This window comes from Geotrypetes seraphini, chromosome 1 (genome assembly GCF_902459505.1).
Source record: "Geotrypetes seraphini chromosome 1, aGeoSer1.1, whole genome shotgun sequence".
NCBI classification, from domain to species: Eukaryota; Metazoa; Chordata; class Amphibia; order Gymnophiona; family Dermophiidae; genus Geotrypetes; species Geotrypetes seraphini.
The window spans coordinates 447,863,782-447,887,220 of record NC_047084.1 but is presented as its reverse complement, the minus strand read 5'-3'; the positions used below and the strand labels follow the sequence as shown (position 1 = coordinate 447,887,220).

General features: G+C 41.6%; 1 protein-coding gene across 1 annotated transcript in view; it reads left to right on the top strand.

Annotated features, from left to right (window-relative positions):
- The window catches only part of HAUS6 (HAUS augmin like complex subunit 6), a 206,432-nt gene that overhangs the window by 104,080 nt on the left and 78,913 nt on the right, over positions 1–23,439 (top strand). The window contains exons 8-9 of the mRNA XM_033920660.1: positions 10,784–10,957; positions 20,044–20,237. Coding sequence (XP_033776551.1) covers positions 10,784–10,957; positions 20,044–20,237 — 368 coding nt within the window. The remainder of the gene's footprint in view (positions 1–10,783; positions 10,958–20,043; positions 20,238–23,439) is intronic.

Below are 23,439 nucleotides of genomic sequence, written 5' to 3'. Positions count from 1 at the left end.
GCAGCTGCTAGCGTGGCTTTGTAAAAGAGGCCCATAATCCCTTATCTTTTTCTAAGTGAGAAAAAAAAGACAGTGAATAGGATTTTTTTGGGAGGGGGGTGATGCTGGTGTAAATCTGAGCAAGGACGAACTGTTACAAATGCATGGAAAAGGAATAAAACTGAGTATTGTTCTGCAGTATTCAAGAAGAACTTTATGCTTTTAAATGTATCCTCCATTGATTTTTTTTTTATTTTTGAGGAAATTGTAGAAAGGAAAACCTTAAATATCTCTATCATATCTGCCCTCTCCTGCCTTTCTTGCAAAGTATACACATTGAGATCTTTAAGTCTATTCCCATATGCTGTATGGCGGAAACCACTGACTGTTTTGATGTCCACTTTCTAGACTGATGCCATCCTATTTATATCCTTTTGAAGGTGTGATTTCCAGAATTTTACACAATATTCTAAATGAGGTCCTGCCAGAATCTTATACAGGGGCATCATCACCATCTTTTTTTCCACTGGCAATTCCTTTTCATATAGACCCAAGCATCTTTCTAGCTTTCTCTGTTGCTTTTTTACCTTTTCTTTTTCTTTTAATTTCAAATACAAGTAAAAGTTAAACACTTGGCACAGTACCATGGATATAACATTATCAAAAAGAGAGGAAAATAATCCTTAAATAAGAAAAAATCTCTAAGAACTCCTTAGACCTCAAGTTATGAGGGGGAGACCAAAACGATAAGGACACCAAAAAGCAGAAAAAGAAAATATATAAGAAAGAAAAGCCATTAACACGATTACCCCCATACACTTTGTTCTGTCCAATTAAATTAGAGTAATAATTGAGGAATTCAAATTCACAAAGGCTGCCAACTGCTCTGGCTGAAAATATAAATATTCAATACCTATAAATTTTATTAACCATTTAAAAGGGTAGGCAGGTAGTCTACCTCTTACTTTAATGCCTTTAATACTAGTAGTTCACCTCTTACTTTAATGCCTAAAATACTTTTCTATGATCTTGCGTTTGCTTGGTAATGTGTGGGTAAACTCACTCTCCTCCAAGAAAGAACTTATGAATTACAAAAATAAAGTCTCATTATCTAATATAATAAAATGGTAAGCCGCGCATGCGCACTAAAAAAAAACGTGTTCCGTGAGCTGTAGCGAAAAAAACAATTGCGCATGCGCGGCCCTGGCGGCGGCTTTCAAATAAAAAAAAAATTTTCCATAGCTGCGGCGGCCTTCCTCACCCCCGGCTCCTCTCTTGAACTGGACGGTCCCCGCGTCTGCCTACCCTTCCCCCCAACACAGCGCATTCCCCCCCCCCCCAACGAATCAATAAATCGAGCCGGGCCGCCCTCCGCAACAGACCAGAGGAGTTCTTTGCCGCTCACACCCCTTCCCTTGCCGCTGACCCGAATACCTACCCGGCGATTCAAGAAGCCTGTGCAGCAGTCTTCACACGCTGCTTCAGGCCCTTCTACTGCCCTGATTTGCTCTGCCGCGTCTCTGATGATGTCATCAGAGACGCGGCAGAGCAAATAAGCGCAGTAGAAGGACCCGAAGCAGCGTGTCAAGACTGCTGCACAGGCTTCTTGAAACGCTGACTTACAAGTGAAGGGGAGCGGGGGGGGGGGGGCCCGCAATGACTCTATCCGATTAATTAAAAAACTCTGCACAAGGGGAGCAGGAAGAGATGATGATGGACAGGAAGTGGCATTATAATCTTGCTCAAAAACAAACATGCAGACAGTGAAGTCTCTAATAAAACTGAGATTCATCTCTCCTTGTTGCAGTGTTTTTTCCAAAGCTTTCAGGTGGCCCCCCTGATATTTTCAAACAGGAAACATAATAAACTTTATTCTTAGGAGGAATAGTTTCTGAGGAAATTTTTAACACATCACAGAAATATTTTCTTAAAGTTTTCAGCGACAAAATTTCTGGAGACTTTGGAAAGTTCAAAAATTGAAAATTTAATCTTCTATTACAGTTCTCTAGTTCAAATTTTCTAGATAAGGTATTTTTATATTTTATAACAGCCATTGTAATATTTTGAATACCTCTCACCTCTTCCTTCACTGATGTTAATTGTGCGGTAAAGTCCAATTTGGTGACTTCTAGGTTCTGTGACAAACCTTCAATCTTGTTTGTTATCCGAGTCAAATCTTGTGCAGATTTTTCTAGTCCTGTCCAACTTCTGTAGAATTCTCCAAATATTCTCCAGAGACGCCTCTCTCGATATTTGTTTCTGAGCCTGCTGGTAAACCCAACTGGACTCTAGAGCCAGCTTTTTCACTTCTGTTCCTGATGGCGTTTTGACCTCCAACAGGAGTTCTCTTTCATAATCTCAGCAGGAGAGTGTACCATCAATGCCACTTGAGCAGTGTGAGGCGGAAGAGAGGCTAGAGGAGAGAGAGTAACATCAAACCCAAGCGCTGCAGGTTCTCCATCACCTGTGGCCAACACTAGGACAATCCCTCTGGTTTTGGCTATGGAGGCCCTGAATGCAATGCACTTCATTGTTTACTGCACCGAGGAGGATGTTTGTGTGACTGGGGGAACCACTTTCACTATCCCCTTGTACTTCGTATGGGGCATAGTTAAGAGGAAAAAACTTTGAGATAAGATGTCTCCTCTTCATCTAGGATTTATGCCCCCATCTTAGCTCCACCCCCTCCCAGAGCCTTTCTACCTTTTCTAAGATCATTACATATGAAACTACAAAATATACATAGAAAGTTACTAAAAAGTATTTGCAATATGAATCTGAAAAATTAGGTTTAAGTTGTCAAGTTGTTAATTTACATTTTAGAGCAAAACAATTCAAATGGCTCTCAGATTTTTTAGTCTTAGTTAAACCGCTATTTTAGCTTCATATTTGTAAATTTAAACATAACAAATTCCACCAAAATGCAAATGAAATTTTACAATTATCTTTTTATTCATGAAAAATTGATTTCAATGCAGTTGCAATTATAATATCAGAATGTTTACTTTCATTGGTGGTGTCTGGTAAACAAATTGATCTGAAAATAATAATCTTATACTTTAGGATAATTTTGATTTTAACTGTAGAATAGCAGATATCCTTCCCCAAACTTCAGACCAAAAATTATTTGACCATCAAGGTTACTCCATTAACATTCCAGGAGACACAACTTAAGGGCATTAAATAATAGGTATCACTTTTAAATAACTTTTAAATTGACAAAATTAGGAGGTCACGTGATGTCAAGCCGCTGAGCAGACGTCGGTAGAGCGAGCAACTCCTCTGTTATAACAGTTATTTCACCCACTATCAAACTTTTTGTCTTAATCAACTTGTAGGGTGACCTGACCAAACTGTGGACAAATTGAGTAATGAATCGAGCGCCTCATGACCTTGAAATTACCAGAACGGGAGAAAGATAGGGTCTGTGCTAGGGTCCTCCAAGGTGGCGGATGGAAGCCTTCCACACTTCAGCCTGGGTGGCCGAAGTGATCAATAAAGTGAAAATAATCTTGAAGGGCTTGCTGACAACCGAACTATAACACATAGTGGATAAGCTGGACACAGTGGACACATGCTTGGAGGCCTTAATTCTCCACCTACCAGCAACGTCTTGCCACCCCGGAAGACCATGTGCAATAGTGGGAGACCGAACAGCAGCACCTTCGAGTGCAAGTTATAGTGCTTAAAGAGAAGATCAATGACCTGGAAAACCGTTCCTGCTAGGGAAATCTGCTGCTGGTCGGTCTTCCTCAGGCGATTAAGATGGCGATTTCCGTTCCTTTTTAGAATCCTGGATTCTCTGCATGTTATATCTCCAGATGACCCATGGACCGCTATGAATAGAATGTGCCCACAGGCTGGGCCCGCTGGGAGCACCTGGTTCGGGGCCATGCACGGTAATATTCAAGCTGCTCAACTCTGTGCATAAGCAGGACATTCTTAGAGCTATAAAATTATCTGGTCCACTCACCTATGAGAACTCTATTGCTCTCAGGACTAGTCCGTTGCTCTACAAACCAAGCGCAAGGAGTTTATACCTAAGTGCTCGATTCTCTTCCAGGAAAAAATCTAGTTTGCTTTATTATACCCAGCATGGCTCCGGATAAGGCACGAAGGGCAAGCACTTTTTTCACTACAGTATTGAAGGCATTTTAATTTGCCCAGGATCTCCCGACAATGGAAGCTTCTTTATAAACTTAGACCTTAGCTGCTGTGGTGCTGAGTTGGATGAGAGAAGTACAGCGTCAGTTATCTGAAGTTTTTAGGGGGAGAAGTGGTGGTGGGGCTTCTATTAAGGGGCCTGCTGAGATTTGCATGACCGCTTTTCACCTGCTGATCACATTGGATAATGAGATCACCTTTTTGGACATTTCAGTGCAATAGACTCACAAGAGGGGTTTCAGTTCAGCAGAGGAAACCTAGGGGAAATATGTCAAATAGTGTAATGCCCTGAGGGGGAACCCCTGTTTGGTAAAATGGGGGACCCTTGAGGGACTGTAACACAGTGGCTGTTTTCTGTAGCATGAGTCCGGATCTTGTTTCACTGAGGTGCCCCGGGCAAGAACTAGGTTGGCATGGGGTGCCCATTACTGAAGCTATGTATTACTTAGATCCCGAGATATTCCCCGCCAGACATAAGGAGGGAACTTAGCCTTCCACTATGGGGCTGCGACCCGATTAGACTCCCTAGCCATTTAAATTCTCATGCATGACCCGGGTTCATAAACGAGGTCTCCGCAATGTTGTCAGGCTCGTTTGACTTACCATTATAATATTTCACACTTGAATATTAACCAAGAATGGGAATTCTGGGGAAATGCTTGGCGATAGTAATTATATGTGGTGACAACTGATATCCAAAGATTCAGCAGTAGACTGCCTAAGACTCTGAAAGGTTGGGAGCTTTTGTGGCTTTATTAATAATCAGTATCAAGGTTCTGGAAGTCGGTATGTATGAGTGGGACTCCTTCAGAGCATCTGTCACTTGCTTGTGGGCCTCATCAGGCACCGAGTCTACCGGAAACACCATTTCCGGATAGGGCTGTTCCCTGATTTTACACATTAGAACTTTACCCTAAGTTGTTTGCAGTGGGGGACTGGAGTCCAGACCTCGTGACTAGACTAAACTTTTACTATTTCTTGATTACAGGAGTGCCTTTATCATGTTGTTGTATTAAAGCTTGAGAAGAGAAGCGGGAGGAATTCCACTAGACTTCTAGACCGCAAGGAGGTCTTGTAAGATGGGGAATGTAAGTGGGAGGAGGGGGAGGGGGAGGGGGAGGGGGGAAGGGTTGGTTGAGATAAAAGCTTGACATTGTTCATCCTGGTGTGGCCTTGAATGGCTGGGGGTGTCCGTGCTCTGTGAGTGGAGGAGATCATAGGTTGGGAGGGCCCACTCCTCCCTTTTTAGAAACATCACTGTCTGATACCTATTATTTAATGCCCTTAAGTTGTGTCTCCTGGAATGTTAATGGAGTAACCTTGATGGTCAAAAGGCAAAAAATATTGCGAGCTCTGAATTGACAGAAGGCAAATATTGCTTTTCTGTAAGACACACCCCTGTCAGTAACAGAACATGCCAAGTTTCAAAGATGGTGGGTAGGGCATATTTTGGGAGCCTCTGCGATGCAACGCAAGGCAGGTGTATTAGTTTTGATCTGTGAAGGGATTTCCTTTACAGTGCAGCACATATGGGCTGACCTGGGAGGACACTACATTATAATGTGTGTGGTTCTGTGTAATATGTGTGCCTAACATGTATGAATAGAAATGTTATACCTCTCTGATCTCTTTAAGTCAACACCTCGATATTCCTATTATATTGGGAGGCAACTTTAATTATGTACATGATCTTCCATAGACATATCTCATCCTCAACCCAACAATCGGATCTAGCCTTATACAGGTATTGCATTGCTCTGTTCTGCTTTGGATGTTATTGACATCTGGAGAACTTTACAACCTGGCGAGAGACACTACCATATTTCCCAAGTTCATGCATCATTATCCAGAATAGATTACTGGTTAGTTTCATGATTGCTCTTTCTCAGATAGAATCCGCAGAAATTGGCTCCTTTGACATGTCAGATCATGCAATGATTGTTTCATATAAAGTTAGATGCTAGTGCACCAAGCCCCTTTTGATGGAAATTTCCTCTCCGTCTATATCAAGACACAAAATTTCAGGAATTTTTGGGCAAGAAATAGGCTGACTACCAACTGCATAATGAGGGGCACCAATCGGACCATATTCTGTATTGGGAGGCTGCCAGGGCAGTGCTTTGAGGGGAGATAATGTCATATACATGTCACCAACGGAGGGCCCGGGACCAGGAAATTCTACGTCTGGAACGACAATTATGTCAGACTTGACAACTTTATGGCCAACACCCCACCCCTGCACTCAAATCCCAGTTACTGACTTCCCAATATGCTCTTCAGGAATTACTACACGAACGAGCCATGAAAGTGTGAGCTTTTTACAGGTATCAATTCCACCATTATGATAACCAATGCAGCCAGTTCCTGGCAAGAGTGAAATGTCAATCGAGAGGAGAATCCAATATATTACAATTCCGAACTTCGGTCGGCCATTTGGCGTGTACAGACATAGATTAATGATGTATTTTATAAATATTATAAGACCCTTTATACTGCATAATCAGACTTGATGGATGGTGATGTATATCTGGGTGGCCTTTCCCTGCCACATTTGCCAGTACATTCTCTAGCTATACTTAATAACCCATTTACAGAGGACGAGGTGAAGGAGGCTATACAGGAAGGTCTTCTGATGAAAATCCCAGGACCAGACAGATATCATATGGAATTTTATAAGCTGATGCAGAAATCTATAACTCCATCCCTTACGGCTACATTTTTTATTTTTTAGAAATATTTTTATTAATCCAGCAAAGAGAAATTACAACTGGAATAGCCATAACAGACAAGGCAATAACAAGAAATAGTAGTCTGAAAAACAAGCAAGGAACAGTTTTAACAGTTTCCACCCTTTTCCCTCCCCCCCCACCAGAATCCAGTTGTGCACCGAAAACTCTTTGTACTCTCTGCAATTAGCAGTGAATGAGAAGCCCAGCCAAAATAACATTCACAAGTTAAGTAAATGACTGCGTGCAGCAGGCGTAAGAGAGTTCCAGAAGGGAGCCCAAACATCTTGAAGCTCTAGACTCCATAACAGAGACCAGCTGTTGTTCCACCTGAAGAAGCTGGATCATGGCTGCCCTCCACTGTTCCAAAAAGGGGAGAGACGCCTCCAACCAACGCAATAATATAACTTTTTCTCCCTACAGGAGTGCCATACGTAAAAAGCAGCGCAGGCCCTTTGGTACCGGGACCGCCACTCAACATTGGAAGAATAGAAAATGCGGGGAGACTATACAGCGGGCCCGCCATAAAGTGGAAATGTGATCCAAGACCCTCCCCCAGAAGACACGTATCTGGGGACTATTAAAAAATATATGCCCCAAAGCGGCTCCAATAACATGACATTTGGGACAACGAGCATCCAACGAGCATCCAACTGGGAGACATGTGCAACCTAATGACTGTTTTGTAATTAAGTTCCCATAGGGCATCAGATAATCTCATCTGCAATGCCAACCGGAGACAACATTGAAGGAGATCCGTTGAGATAGTGACCCCCAGATCACAAGACCACTGTAGACCCAAGCGAGAATGGTCGAAACTGGGGAGGAGTTCTAAAAATTTCAAATGAAAACACAAAGAGATATGCCTTACGGCTACATTTAATACATCTATACAATAATTCAAAAGGGCCTGGGATAGGCACGTGGTTCTCTCGGAGAGAGAAAGAGATGATGGTTACTGTGGATTAGAGAGCTGAACGGGGACGACGAGAATCCCGCGGGTTCCCCCTTCGGGTCGCGGGGATCCCGTGAGGACGCCCCCTAGGGTCACGGGGATCCCGTGGGGACGCCCACTAGGGTCGCGGGATTCCTGCGTGGTTAGATGCACTCGAGCCGCGAGGCTCGTCTTCTTTTCTCTACCTGCCCTGCCGCAGCACACAGCCGACAGGAAGTCTTCCCTGATGTCAGCGCTGACGTCGGAGGGAGGGCTTAAGCAGCGCTGACATTGGGAAGACTTCCAGTCGGCTGTGTGCTGCGGCAGGGCAGGTAGGAGAAATTCAAGGTAGTGGTGTACCAAGGGGGGGAAGCGATCCGCCCCGGGCAGCCTTAGGAGGGGTTGAAGAGCCGGCCAGATCCCCTTACCTTCGTGGCGCTTTCCCCCTACTGACCGACAACAGGCCCGGTCCGACAAACCTCCCTGCCCTGTAGCCGCGAATCTAAATTTCCTTCTTACAGCAGCTGGATTCAGGGCAGGGAGGTTTGTCGGACCGGGCCTGTTCTGTTGTCGGTCAAGCGGGGAAGCACCACGAAGGTAAGGGGCAGGGAGGGAGGAAAGGTGGAGTGGAGAGGAAAAGACGCTTAAGGGAAATTGGTAAAACTGAGGGGGGAGAAGGACGCTGAAAGCACTGGGGAAGACAGAGGGGGGAGAAGGATACTGAAAGCACATGGGGAAGACAGGAAGGAAAAGGACGCTGACAGGACATGGGGAAGATGGGGGGAGAAGGACGCTGAAAGGAAATGGGGAAGAGAGAGTGGGGCGAAGACACTGGCAAGGAAGAAGACAGAGATGCCAGACTATGGGGGGAGCGGGGGGAAGAAGATGGGTGCCAGACCAATTTGGAAGGGGGGAGAAAGGGAGAGGCACAGTAACAGAGCAAATGGAAGACGCAGAGAGAAGAGAGAGAGTGGATGGAAGGAATTGAATGAGAACATGAGGAAAGCAGAAACCAAGCAACAAAGGTAGGAAAAAAATTCTATTTCTTTTTTTTTTTTTTTTTTTTTTTGCTTCAGGATAAAGTAGTATATTAGTTGTGTTGATAAAAATTTATAAACATTAGAGGCTCTGGTAGAAACCCGTTTACAAAGTATGTATTCTTCCCAATTAATATTTCCAAATTAATAAAGTCTCTTTGCTTATTTGTAAATGGGTTTCTACCAGAGCCTTTAATTCAGTAGCATAATTAAATGAAATAACTATTTCTGAAGTTTATAGGGATGGGTGGGGACGGAGGGGATTCCTCACGGGGATGGGTGGGGACGGAGGGGATTCCTCATGGGGACGGGTGGGGATGGAAGGATTCCTCACGGGGACAGGTGGGATTTCTGTCCCTGCACAACTCTCTACTGTGGATGGGCAGACTAGATTGGCTATTTGGCCTTTATCTGCCGTCATGTTTCTATGGCTTTACTATACTTCTTTGCTGGTTTCTCATTTTTCCAGCATATTCCTTAGGAAGTGCTACTTCTTGCCACCCTTGCACTGCCTGTGGTCATTTTCAAGACATACCAGAGCTCTCTCGCAGCCCTCAATGGGAGCATTTTTTAAATGTTGCTTTGCTCCCAGTCTGCCACTATTTCTTTCTATGGTCTGCAGTAATGTCTTTCTCTCCTTACTATTGTTTTTTTTTTTTTTTCTTTGTTTCCTTGAAACTATTTTAACCAATGGGAACTACGCTTTCATTTTGCTTGACCAAATTCCCTTTCACTCCCTTCTGTGTCTTCCTGAGCCACACCTGGGTTTACCTGCTCCTTTTGGTCTTATCTTCTATATATGCACATTTGCCAGTATCCATTTTTTCTTTTCTTTTTGAATCTTTCTGGTGTCTTTCTTGCCTATGGACAATTATGTGTGGACTATAAACTTATACTTATATTTGTATTTATATGTTTTTATTGTGCAGAGTAACTAATAAATCATCATTCGAACATCTACATCCACAGTTTTTTTTTTGTTCTCATAGCTTGGATTGCTTTCACTGTGGAATTCTGGGTCGTCTTTTTGCTTTTGTTGGATTTCCCTACGGCTATGAGGTCATTTATTATTTGTAACTTCCCTTTATCCTCTTCTTGAGGATATGGTTCTTCTGCTTAGTCTGTATTTATTTCCTTCCCTTGTCTATACCTACTCATATCACAGTATACCTGATTATCACAATATACCTGATTTTCTTGCGAGGCAACAAACGTTTGTTTCCTTAGAGGCCAACTCTCCCTCCATCCCTTTACTAAAGCTAAGGAGTCAGACATGTGAGAATATGTTGCCTGCTTTTCTAAGAATAAAGCACAGTTACTTATCATAACAGGTGTATTCCAGTGACAGCAGGCAGATATTCTCACAACCTGCCCATCTCCCCTAGTTGGCTGCTTAACTTGGGCATAAAACTGACGACCTTGCGAGCTGGCATCGGACGAGAAGTCACTCGTGCATACACAGTGTGGCCAGTCGTGAACTTTCTAAAAAAAAAAAAAATCTTAGTGGCAATACAATTTTACCACTGTCTGTACCGGGCTCCGTGAATGGCATCACCCACATGTGAATATCTGCCTGCTGTCCCTGGATGACACCTGTTACGGTAAGTAACTGTGCTTTTTGTGTTTGAATAATTTTATTCCATACCATAGCTCTCCCCATACTTCTTACCACCTCCCTTCAGCGCCCCCTCTCCCCAAGAGCTATCTCTCCCAATCATTTAAAGGGGAAAAGGGGGGAGGGAATGTTTGTTTATCTAAAATTTGATATACTCTCTTATCTTAAGGAAGGCCAAAGCAATGTACAATATATGATTCAACGTAAAATTAAAGAAAAAGTAACTCCAATTAAAATAGGAGAGTGTATATCCATACATCTAGAGAGAGAAGGGATGAAGGGGAGAAGGAGCAATCGTATTAAAACTCTTCTTTATTTCATTTGATAGGTTCGGGATATGTGGGCATCAGTCATGGATATGCTTTCCTTTCTGGCAGAGGAGAAGGAAGCTGTGGATTCTGTGATTCAGGGCCATGTTGACCAGTATACTTTGGATGGGGCAAGTGTTCTTTTGAATGTGCCAAGACTGCTAGTTGACAAAATTGAGAATGAAATACACAAGGTAAGTTACTGCATTTTCCCTTTGTACTCTGGTTTTGTTTCATTTTTTTTCTTTTTTAGGGGGGGAAGGATCGATGGTAAATTTGTTTTAGATAAGTCTATAGTCTCCAAGTCTGTTAAATTGAAAAATACATTCAAAGATAGCATTTCTTTAAAAAAATCATTAAATTATGTTTTCCTCCTGGGAGCCAAAGATGGCGCCAACTGTACTTCATTGAGCTTCATGGTGCTTTTTCCAGTGCTAATGGTCTAGATCACAGTTCTTCAACCGCCGGTCCGCGGACCAGTGTCGGTCCACAGAAAATTTCTGCCGGTCCGCGCAGGGCCGGCGAGATCTATGAATTAAATTTCCTGTCGGGCATCTCTTCCCCTTTCCCTTCCAGGGCCGGCATTAAGATCAGATGCGGTACTGCTACAAACGGCTGGCAAAAAGAAAGACAGAAGCCGCGGGACTTTTGCTCCTGCCTGCATCGCTATAGGCTCTTCCGATCTTGATCCTGCCCCCTTCTGAAGTAACTTCCTGTTTTTGAGGGGCAGGATTGAGACCGGCAGAGCTTGTAGCGAATAGCAATTCAGGCAAGGGGAAAGGTCCCGCGGCTTCTGTCTTCATTCTAGTCGTCTGATTTAGCGGGACCATAATTGAAGATAGGGTAGGTTTTGTCTTTGTTTTTGCTGCCAAGTTTAGCAGGACCGGGGTCGAAGGCAGGGCTAATAGCAATCGAGTGCTGGAAGAGTGGATCGAGGCCAGCAGCCAAGGGAGGAAATTGGACATGGGTAGAGGGAGTAGGGAGACAGAGGGGATATGCTGGACATGGTGAAGGGGGAATAGGGAGACAAGAAGAAGATGCTGAATAAGGAATGGAGGGAGTAGGGTGATGGAAGGTATCTGCTGGATTAAGATAGGGAAAAGAAGGGAGGCACTGGGATGGGAAAGATGGTGGGTTGGCTGGATGGCTCAGCAACGGGAAGAAAAAAAGAACACAGGAAGATGTTGGACATGGAGGTTGTAGGGTGAAGGAAAAAAGCAGACTTGACTGAGTAGGACTTGACGGAGTAGATGGGAGATGCTGGACACAGGGTGGATGCAGTAAGAAGAAAAAGGAGGTTCTGGATATTGGAATAATAGGTAGAAGACAGGAAGGGACAGAAGTGACAGATAGATTGAAGATCTTGGAAAGAAATTTAAGAAAAGACAGAAGAAAGCAGAACAAAATGGGCAGATAATAAAGGTAGAAAAAAATAATTTTATTTCTATTTTGTCATTAGAATATATAAGATTTGAACTATATATCCTGCTAGAGACATAACTGGGGACTACAAAGCCCAGGCAGTGCTTCTTTAGCTTCCAGCACTCCCCTAACACTATTCCTGTCATGTGTGACTGCAGTATTCTGTTAGCATGATATTTCTGTGTAGCATTCTGTAATAATTTGCTTTGTTCAGTTTTCTTGATAGTGGAGGGGATATATGTGAAGGGGAGGGGAAACAGGGGTTTTGTTGGTCCTTGCTCTGTATATTTGTATTTATAAAATGACAATTGTACAGAATATTGTTTCTTTTTATACTTTAATAAAATATGTTCAATATAAAATCATAACTGAGGCTTGTGCGGATGGGATCAGATGGTTTGCGGGGACCGAACTCGTGGAGACGGGGTGAAAATGTTTTTTTAAATTTCAGTCTTAGTAGTTTGCCGGTCCACAAAATAATTCTTTTATTTCCGCCGGTCCATAGGTGTAAAAAGGTTGAAGAACACTGGTCTAGATTCTAGAAGATGATTCAGTTGAATGTGTACCATTCAAAATTTTAGCTACCTTCTATGACTGGTCTGCTGGATACTTTTCTGCTGCGCATGGTGTCTGTCAGCTGAATTTGGTATGTCTCCAGCTGCCTTGACAATGATGCCAGGTGATTTGGCATCATACTTTGTCTAAAGTATCCTAGAATCTTCTTTTGCAAAGCCTTCCTCTTAAAGCTTGAGGAGTTTGCAGACCCCTGCAATGCTGGCATATCAGAAGAAGCTGCAACTGGAGAATGCAAAAAGGGAGGTTTCCAGTATAGGAGATAAACCTAGTTATTTGCCTCCAGGTGGATAAGATCAAAGGATTGGCCTGTGTTGGTGAAGTTGATGCCAGTTGAAGGAGGTGAAGGTAGATTACTTCTTTTTTCAATGGTTGAATTTTCTTTGCCTTGACCTTCTGTTTTCATCTTGGAATTGATTTAGCAAGCGGTTTTGAAGCTTGGTAAAGTTTTGACTTCTCAATTTGCTTCAATTACTATCCAGATGCAAGTTAATGCTATTCAAATGCAACATATTGAGAAACAGATTGCTAGTATGGAAAAAAAAACTTTAGAAGATCATGATACTAAAATTAAGTGATTTGGAAGTTAATTCAGCTCTATTGAATTATAATTCTGCTCTATGGAGGAAATTGGAACGGTTTAGAGAGTTCTGCGAGGAATTTTAATTTGCAAATTAACTTTCCAGAACTACTTATGGAATCATTTTAAGACATATAAATGATATATGAAGGAAATGTTATAATGCCCCTGTATCGCTCCAAGGTGCAACATCATCTGGAGTATTGCATTCAATTCTGGTCTCCTTATCTCAAGAAAGATATAGTGGCACTAGAAAAGGTTCAAAGAAGAGTGACCAAGATGGTAAAGGGGATGGAGCTCCTCTCATATGAGGAAAGACTAAAATAGTTAGGGCTCTTCTGCTTGGAAAAGAGACGGCTGAGGGGAGATATGATTGAAGTCTACAAAATCCTAAGTGGAGTAGAATGTCAAAAATGACAGACTAATGGGACACTCAATGAAGGTACAGGGAAATACTTTTAAAACCAATAAGAGGAAATATTTTTTTTCATTCAGAGAATAGTTAAGCTCTGGAACGCGTTGCCAGAGGTTGTGGTAAAAGTGGATAGCTTAGCAGGTTTTAAGAAAGGTTTGGACAATTTCCTGGAGAAAGACATGAGGGAAGCCACTGCTTGCCCTGAATTGGTTGCATGGAATGTTGCTACTCCTTGGGTTGTGGCAAGGTACTATGGACCTGGATTGGCCACCGTGAGAATGGGCTACTGGTCTGGATGGACCATTGGTCTGACCCAGTAAGGCTATTCTTATGTCTTGCAAAAGGAGGTAGCATGAGCTGTGGTGGTCATGTAAGAACATAAGCAGTGCCTCTGCCGGGTCAGACCAGAGGTCCATCCCGCCCAGCAGTCCGCCCCCACGGCGGCCCAACAGGTCATGACCTGCCTTAATCACCAGAAGGGGCCCCCTTGCCCCCTAGGTTTCTCATCGAAGTCCTATCTTCCCATCAATGTCCTAACCCTCCGGCCTTGCACCTGCACGACCTGGTGAGCTGTCTATACTTATGCAACACCCCAGCACCTCCCTCAGTACCCCACGATCCCCTTTTCCCTCAGGAATCTGTCCAATCCCTGTTTGAATCCCTGTACTGTACTCTGCCGGATCACTTCCTCCGGGAGCGCATTCCATTTGTCCACGACCCTTTGGGTGAAGAAAAACTTCCTTGCATTTGATTTGAACCTATCTCCCTTCAGTTTCTCTGAGTGCCCCCTCGTACCTGTCGTCCCTTTTAGTCTGAAGAACCTGTCCCTGTCCACCCTCTCTATGCCCCTAAGTATTTTGAAGGTCTCTATCATATCCCCCCTGAGCCTCCTCTTTTCCAGAGAGAAGAGCCCCAGTTTATCCAGCCTCTCAGCATATGGGCAGTTTTCCAGCCCTCTTACCAGTTTCGTTGCCCTCCTTTGGACTCTCTCAAGAACTGCCATGTCCTTCTTGAGGTGCGGCGACCAATATTGAACGCAGTATTCCAGATGTGGGCGCACCATCGCTCGATACAGCGGCATGTGACCCATGAGTTGCATCAGCTGTCTTGCTGAATGGATTGCAGAGTAGAGACTTGAGTACAAAGATAAAGCAAAGTGTCTCTACTCTCATATATTCTCTTACTTGTTTCTGAGCTTACTTGTTTTTGAGACCAAGTTTCTGAGCTCACTGCTCTCCTCTTCTTTCAATAGAAGAAGAGACCAGTTTCTGCAATAACTTTGCGTATCCGTTTCTTTATTTTCCTTTCATACAGGGATTACCCATTCACCATGGCTTTACTACACTTCTGTGCTGTTTTTCCTTTATTCCAGCATATTTCTTAGGAAGTGCTACTTGTTCATGCCATCCTTGCTCTGGCTTTGATTATTTTCAAGACATACCAAAGCTCTCTCAGTGTTCATTGGGAGAATTTTTAACGTGTGACTTTATTCCCAGTCCACCCCTATTTCTTTCTGTGGTCCACAGTAATGTTTTTCTCTCCTTACTACTGTGGTTTTTTTCTAGTTTCCTTGAAACTATTTTAACCAATGGGAACCATGCTTTCATTTTGTTTGACAAAATTCCCTTTCACTCCCATGTGTCTTTCTGAACCACACCTTGGTTTACCTACTCTTTTTGGTCTAGTTGGCCATATATGTACTTTTGCCAGTATTCAATTTTTATTTTCTTTTTGAATCTTTCTGCCATCTTCCTCGCTTATGCTTGGATTCCCCTGCCGCTATGAGGTCGTCTTATTATTTACAACCTTTATTATGATAGTATTCCCTGGGTTCTTCCCTTTATCCTCTTGCGAATAGGGTTCTTTTTCTTAGTCTGTATTCATTTAATTCCCTTGTCTCTGCCTACTTGTATCAGACAGTATACCTGATTTTCTTGCGAGGCAACAAGCATTTGTTTCCTTAGAGTACAACTCTCCCTCCATCCCTTTATTAAAGCTAGGGAATCCGACGTGATAATATGTTGCCTGCTTGTGTAAGGATAAAGCACAATTACTTACTGTAACAGGTGTTATCCAGGGACAACAGGCACATAGTCTCACAACCCACCCACCTACCCAAGTTGGCTTCTACACTTGGGCTTAGAACTGACAACCTCGCAAGCCAGTGTTGGGTGGGAAGGCACGCGCACATGCGCAAACTTTCTGAAAAATCTTAATGGCAATACACTTTACCACTGTCCATACCGGGCTCCATGGATGACATCACTCATATATGAGAATATATGCCTGCTTTCTCTGGATAATACCTGTTACAGTAAGTAATTGTGCTTTAGTGAGAGAGATTTGAGATTTGTATGTATATTTTTATGGATGTCCTGAAAACCTGCTGTATATGCTAAGAACTGGTTGAGAGACACTGTCTTAAGACAACTGATGGCTTATTTTCTGCATTACTGGTGTCTAACTCTATTCCAACTCAACCTTTCCCTTTTCCTTGAGATCCAAGGAATCTGGATCTATCTTAGGAGAACAGCCTGAAGGGTGTTGCCCCTGGGGCTTAAGAAGTCCTGCTGCACTAGTCCAACAGACCACACTATCTCTTGGAGATAGAAAGTACTAGCAACTGCCTATACCACTCCAACTGATGATGTCATTGGAAAAAGTGTGGTTCTATCTCCATCTGCTTGTAGGGTAACAAATGTGTGTCTGGACTGGTCTAGCAGGATTCAAGTGAAGAAAATAGTAAGTAAGACTTAAAACTCTTCATTTGATGTACTTTGTTACTAGTGCAATCACTAGTGCTCTCTATACTGGACTATTGCAATATCGTTTATATGGGTATACCCAAAAAAACAGTGAGAACTTAGAATTGTTCAAAACACAGCGGTCTGCTTGATATTTGGATTTGAGAATGACACGGTGAGAAAATTCATCACCGTCCCTGTCCCCGCGGATAACCGCGGGAAATAATCCCATGTCATTTTCTAGTGTCTATTTCAACCTCAATCCTTCTACACCAGCATTCTTCAAAGCAAAGCTTGTGGGTCAGTGGTTGTAGCCATTCATACTCTGATTCTTCCCTCTCTCCATAAAGAATGACATGAAGATGGTTTCCCGCGGTTATCCGCGGGGACGGGAACGGTGATGAATTTTGTCACCGTGTCATTCTCTTTTTTTTTTTCCATTATTTTTTATTTTCAAATTTTACATAAAGTGTACAAAATATTAAAATACAATTGATAAATACATAGTATCACTTTTATATCTAATACATTATATATCTAAATTTAATTTTCCCCCTCCCCCTCCCCCCACCCTTTTATTACTTTAATATAATATTTTTAATTTTCAAATTTTACAGAAAGTGTACAACATGTTAGAATACAATTGATGAATATTCAATAACATTTTTATATCTAATACATTATGTTCTAAATAAATTTTATCCCCTCTCCCTCCCCCCACCCTTCTATTATTTTTCAATCATACATTACATATTGTATAATATATTATAACATATTGTGTAGAAATTATTTTCCTTACCCCCCCTCTATGTGTGTCATAAAAAAAGATCCTTAAAAGAAGAAAAGAAGAAAAATCCTACTATTTATTCATTACAGTATTTTGTCAATGGCCCCCATATTTTTATAAATTTAGTATATGTCCCCCTTTGTATTGCTATTGTTCTTTCCATTTTAAATATATGACATATTGTATTCCACCAAAATGTATAATTTAGGTTGTTATAATTCTTCCAGTTGTTAGTTATATGCTGAATGGCAACCCCTGTCATAATTAATAAAAGCTTGTTATTTTCTGGTGAAATTTGACTTTTTTTTCTCATCATCATTCCAAATAATATTGTATTATATGATATTGCAATATGATTTTCCATCAATTTATTAATTTGTGGCCAAATTGAATTCCAAAAAGTTTTAATATAGGGACAATGATACAATAAATGATCTAATGTCCCTGGTTCTAGATTACAGTGCCAGCATTTATTGGACTTAGAACTGTCTAATTTTTGCAAACGTGTAGGGGTCCAAAAAGCTCTATGTAATAAAAAGAACCAAGTTTGTCTCATAGATGCTGACACTGTACATCCCATTCTCCAAGACCAAATTAGTGGCCATTGAGATACATTAATCTGATGTCCAATCTCAATGCTCCAAATATCTCTTAGACCATTTTTTGGTTTTTTATTCAAATATCCAGATATTAATTTATACCACAATGCGGCTTGATGTCCTAGGAAGTCTGCTTGAAAACATAAGAACTTTAAACTATATTGATTATTTAATGTTTTCCACTCAGGGAACCCAACCTGAATGGCCTGCTTCAACTGCAACCATTTAAAACTTTGTGTTTTATTAAGACCAAATCTATGTTGCAATTGTGAAAAATCCAGCAGTTTACCTTCTGAAATAACATCGTCTATAGATCTAATGCCTGCAATAATCCAGTTCTTCCAAAGGATTTGAGCTCCGCCAATTTTGATCTTGGAGTTTATCCATATAGATTGATTAGTTGATTTGTTTATTGGGATAGGTGTTAATTTATCAATAAATCTCAACGTTTTCCAAGTATCCATTAATATTTTATTTTCTCTGTATCTTCTAGGTATGTTAATACTTGGTAGATGAACTAAATTTAGGGGAAACATAAGGCGCCATTCTAAATATAACCAATCCGGTGCATTATCCATAAGTTCTGGGAGGATCCAATACATACCCTGACGTAGAATATAGGCTTGATGGTACCTATAGAAATTTGGAAAATTTACCCCTCCCTCCTTAATTGATATTTGCAAAGTTACTAAAGCTATTCTAGGTGTTTTACCAAGCCAAAGAAATTTTGTTAAAATGCTATTGAGCTTTTTATAAAAGGACCCCTGAAAATAAATAGGTATCATACTCATTTGGTAGCAAACTACAGGTAACATCATCATTTTAATAGTTTGAACTCTTCCCCACCAAGAAATATGTAATGGGTTCCATTGTTCACATAACTCCGTAACTTTTTTTAATACATATTTTTCATTCTCTTTTACAGTATCTTCAATTGTATTTTTAACTTGAATGCCAAGATATTTAAATCCTTCTTCTTTCCATATGAATGGAAAAGTATCAAATAATCCTTTTACACAATGAACATTCAAGGGTATAATTTCAGATTTATTCCAATTAATTTTATAACCTGAAAATTTACCAAACTTATCAATTAATTCCAATAAAGAAGATAAGGTTGACTCTGGATTTCTCAAATAAAGTAAAATATCGTCAGCATAAGCCGAAATTTTATATTCCATATCTGAATATGGAATACCTTGTATCTCCCTCTTTTGCTGTGTCATTCTCTAATTTGGATCGAAAAAAAGCGACCATATTAGCCCCTACTACAGACTCCTGCACTGGCTGCCAGTCGAGGCATGAATAATATTCAAGTTCTCTTGCATATGCTTCAAGCTAGTTTGGGGACTAGCTCCTACATACTTGCTATCTCACTTCGTATTATACAGCCCTATAAGACAAACCAGAAACTGCAATCTATTTGCATACCCAAGCATCACCGGCTGTAAATACAAAACATTTCAGGATAGAACTTTTATGTACCAAGCAAACAAACAACACTGGCTAGACAACTACATTAATGGAGCTAGACTGACCTACGACGCTTTTAGAAAAGTCATAAAAACTGCCTTATTTGACAGATATATCACCTAAACAGTAATTACACCAAACACTTTTTTCCATTTCTATTTTTCCCAATATGTCCCTGCTGAAATTCTTAACAAACTGTATTTTGTAAATCGCTACTTTTTTTCTAACATGTCCCCTCTGAAATTCTTAACAAACTGTACATTGTAATTTGCTGCATTTTATAAGATTCTACATACTATAATTTCACTGACTATCTGCATATTGTAACTCGCTGATTGTCCAGCTTTCTTCAATGTGAACCGCCTAGAAGTCACACGATTATGGCGGTATAGAAGAATAAAGTTATTATTATATAGAAGAATAAAGTTGTTGTTGTTATTATTAACTGAATCAGATCTACCTGTTGGGAGAACTGAACATTTCCTTGATATTCATCTAATCATTTTAGTGATGCTACATTCCTTTCTCTTTATTTCTGTGTTCTAGTATATTTTGTAATGAAACATATAGAAGGGTAACAGAGAAGATAAGGATGTGATAAGTAATGCTTTATATATTACTGCTAAGTTTGTGGTTATTAATATGTATTCTGGGTGAGTTTAACTGACAACTTTTACTCATTTTTAGCTACATATTGAAAATGTGTATGAGGCTGGAAAGTTGAACTTTGTAACTATTATTCAGTTATTGAATGAAGCCTTGAAGATATTGAGGCATGAGCGACATCAGGTTGACCACAAAGGGCTAAAATTAGATATTCCGTATATTGAAGGAAAGACCAAGTTTGAAGCTCAGGTTTTATCAAGATTGAGACATATGAGGTAAGTACTAAAATTTCCCTATAGAGATCTCTGCTGCTGTTTATATCAGTGTAACATTTTTAATCCTACATTTCTGGGTTCCCTGACCAGTATTTAGCATCACATACTGTGCATGCTATATATTCTGGTTTCACTTTTTTCTTTTTGAATGTAATTCCCAGTGTTATACTTGTAATATGTTGCATTTCCTCTTTTTAAGTTTACTTTTGTGCTAATACATATGACACTACTTTTCTGGGCTTCCTTTAAAATCACCATCTATGTTCTCTGCTCTCCTAGCTATCAGTTTATTATATTTCTGACAGTTTTTCCCTTGCAGTTCAGTTTATGCCCCTTTTCTTGGAACTGAAGCTGGATTTTCTGCATGATAGGGTATAGATTTCCAGATAAATTATTAGGTCAGATTGGAAACTAGCTGGGTTTTACTAAGCAACAAATGAGCATTTTACCGTGGGCTGGTGAGGTAAATGTTCTGACGCTCATAGGAATTCAATGAGCATTGGAGCATTTACCTTACCAGCATGTTGTAAAATGCTCTTATGCCCAAGGATTATTAAAGGACTTCACATGTATGTTCTCAAGAACTACATAGATTAGGAACTGTTATCTTGGTAGGAAGAGGCGGATGTGAAAAGAAAATGGGCATCAGGCTAATGGAGCTACAGTTGGTGAAGCCTTAGAAGGCAAAGTATGAATACATAATCCAACGGCAATTCTCTTGGCCTATGTTATTTTTAGAATGCTAGAGAGCACCCATTGCCAAAAATGTATTATTCATGAGTTAAATTAATTCACAATAGATATTTTGAGACCAACATCCTAATAAATAAATCCAAAATTCAAATGATACCATATGTTTATCATCTCAGCATTAAGTGCAAAAAGAACAAAGTGGAGCATACGTTTTAGATCCCCCATATTTTCATTTGTGCATTAATACTTGCTATCGGATCTATCTGGATAGATTAGGGACTTTTAGATTTTTTCAGTCAGTGGAGAGTCTGAAATGCAGAAATGAACAAGCAGAAATTTTCCATCAATTTCCCACTACTGCCTCAAAGAGTAAAGCAATCCAGGAATAAATGGATCACAGTTGGGTCAGTAGACTGTGACATGCGACACAGAAACATCCACCCTTACAATTGTACCTACAGAATTATTTTCCATCAATTATTTTCCACCACTGCCTCAAAGAGTATAGCAATCCAGGAATAAATGGATCACAGTTGGGTTAGTAGACTGTGACATGTGACACAGAAACATCCACCCTTACAATTGTATCTACAGAATTATTTTGCTCCATTAGAGCATTGCAGTGCTCAAGAAACAATTGAGATGGAACCGGAAACAGTGAAGGTAACTAAAAAAAAAAGCACCCCCAAAGGAAAAATAAGAAATCTCAATCCAGTAAATTATTGTTTTTAGGGGATACCATCATCAGAGGCATTATCCTTGGAACACAAGTCAAGGAGCCTAAAATAGTGAAGTGTTTCTTAGGATCCTTGGCTACCAGGAGTACCAAATAAATACTGTGTCTAATTAGGGAAGAAATTAAGAATTCCAAAGCTGATGTTATTCACTTGGGAACAAATGACCTAGCCAGCAATACCCAACTTGCACCGCTGAAAGCTTTTTAGGAGCTGGGGGAAGACTGTAGCTTTTTCAGAAGTACTGCCTACATATGAAAAGGGAGAGTACTAAATACTGAGATCTTCAATAGATGGTTCAGAGCCTAGTGTCAACAAGAAGGCAGGTACATAGGAGGATATGAAAATTTATCCCAGGACAAGCAGGCAGGTATTCTCACAAGTGGGTGATGTCATCAGACGGAGCCTCGATGCGGACGCCTCACAAGTAGACTTGCTTGAAGAAACTCGAAGTTTCGAGTCGCCCGCACCGCACATGCGAGTGCCTTACGCCTAGCATAGGGTGCGTCTCCTCAGTTCTTACTTTTCCGCGGAGCCGAGAAGTCTGTCTTCGACTCTGCGTGAAGTGTTTTCACTTGTGCCTTCTTTAGTCCACGGTTTTGTGTTCTTTTTCTACAGAATCGCTGTTTTATTCTTTTCTTAAAAAAAAAAATTATTCCATTCGTTCGACCGGGCAGGCCTCGTGGCCGCAGCCCCAGGGCTTCGATCTTGCGGCGGCACTTTTTCGGCCTATGTCCCAGCCTGCAACCGGTTTTAAAAAGTGTTCCAAGTGCCAGCGCGCGATTTCCCTCATGGACCCTCATTGACGCTGTCTTTGGTGTCTTGGGCCTCAACATCTCCCGAAATCGTGCCGGCCTTGCTCAACACATAAGTCTCGTGCTTTCAAGCGTCGTTGCATCCTGTGAGAGCAGCTTTTCAGCATGGAGTCTTCGATGGAGCTTTCGACCTCAAAGGGTGCTTCGCCCTCGACCTCATCTGAAGCTCTTCCGGCTTCCACAGCTTCTACTCCGAGCCTCATCAAACCTGCCTCATTGTCCTGGCTCTGTCTTCGCCTCCTGCTGCGATGCCTTCCTCTGTCTCTTCAGGTCAGATAGGGCAGTAGTCCATTCCCCCGGTGGTGCATAAAGTGCCTAGGCTTCTAAGTCCAAGCACTCTCATACTGCCTCGAGGGAACACGAGGCCTGTGCAGGTGGTCCCGTTGGAGACACGGATCCATCCTTGCCGGCTTCATTCCAGACCTTGTTAGAGAAGCAATTCATTCAGCTCTACTACCATGGGGCCGAAGCTTCTCTCACAAATCCAGCCTGGGCATATTGAGGTCTCCCGCGAGGTCGAGCCGCCTCCTATGTCTCAGTCTTATGCACACTCTTTGCAGGGAGCAGAGTCTCTGTGAGTGTCTGGTCTGGCATCTAGGCATGAACAGCAAGGAGCAGATTCTTTGCCAATGCCTCCGTTAGAACCCTCACACTCGAAGCAAGGAGTAGAGTCTTTGTGAGTGCATCGAGGTTCCTCCTCTCAGCCTCCACTGCTTCATTCCACAGTCTCCAGCCCTATCCATTCTCTGGGAGCTTCGACTGAGACACGTTCTCCTTGATCATCGAGGCCTGCTTCGAGACACACCTCTCATCACAGATCGAGGCATTCTTCGAAGCATTCATCCAGGCATGCCTCGCCTCATCGCAAGCAGCCTTTTCTTTATTTTTCTCCACCACCTACATCGACCCTTCTGCTTCCAGACCTCGAGGACCTGGTGAGTTCTTTTTCTCCATCCAGGT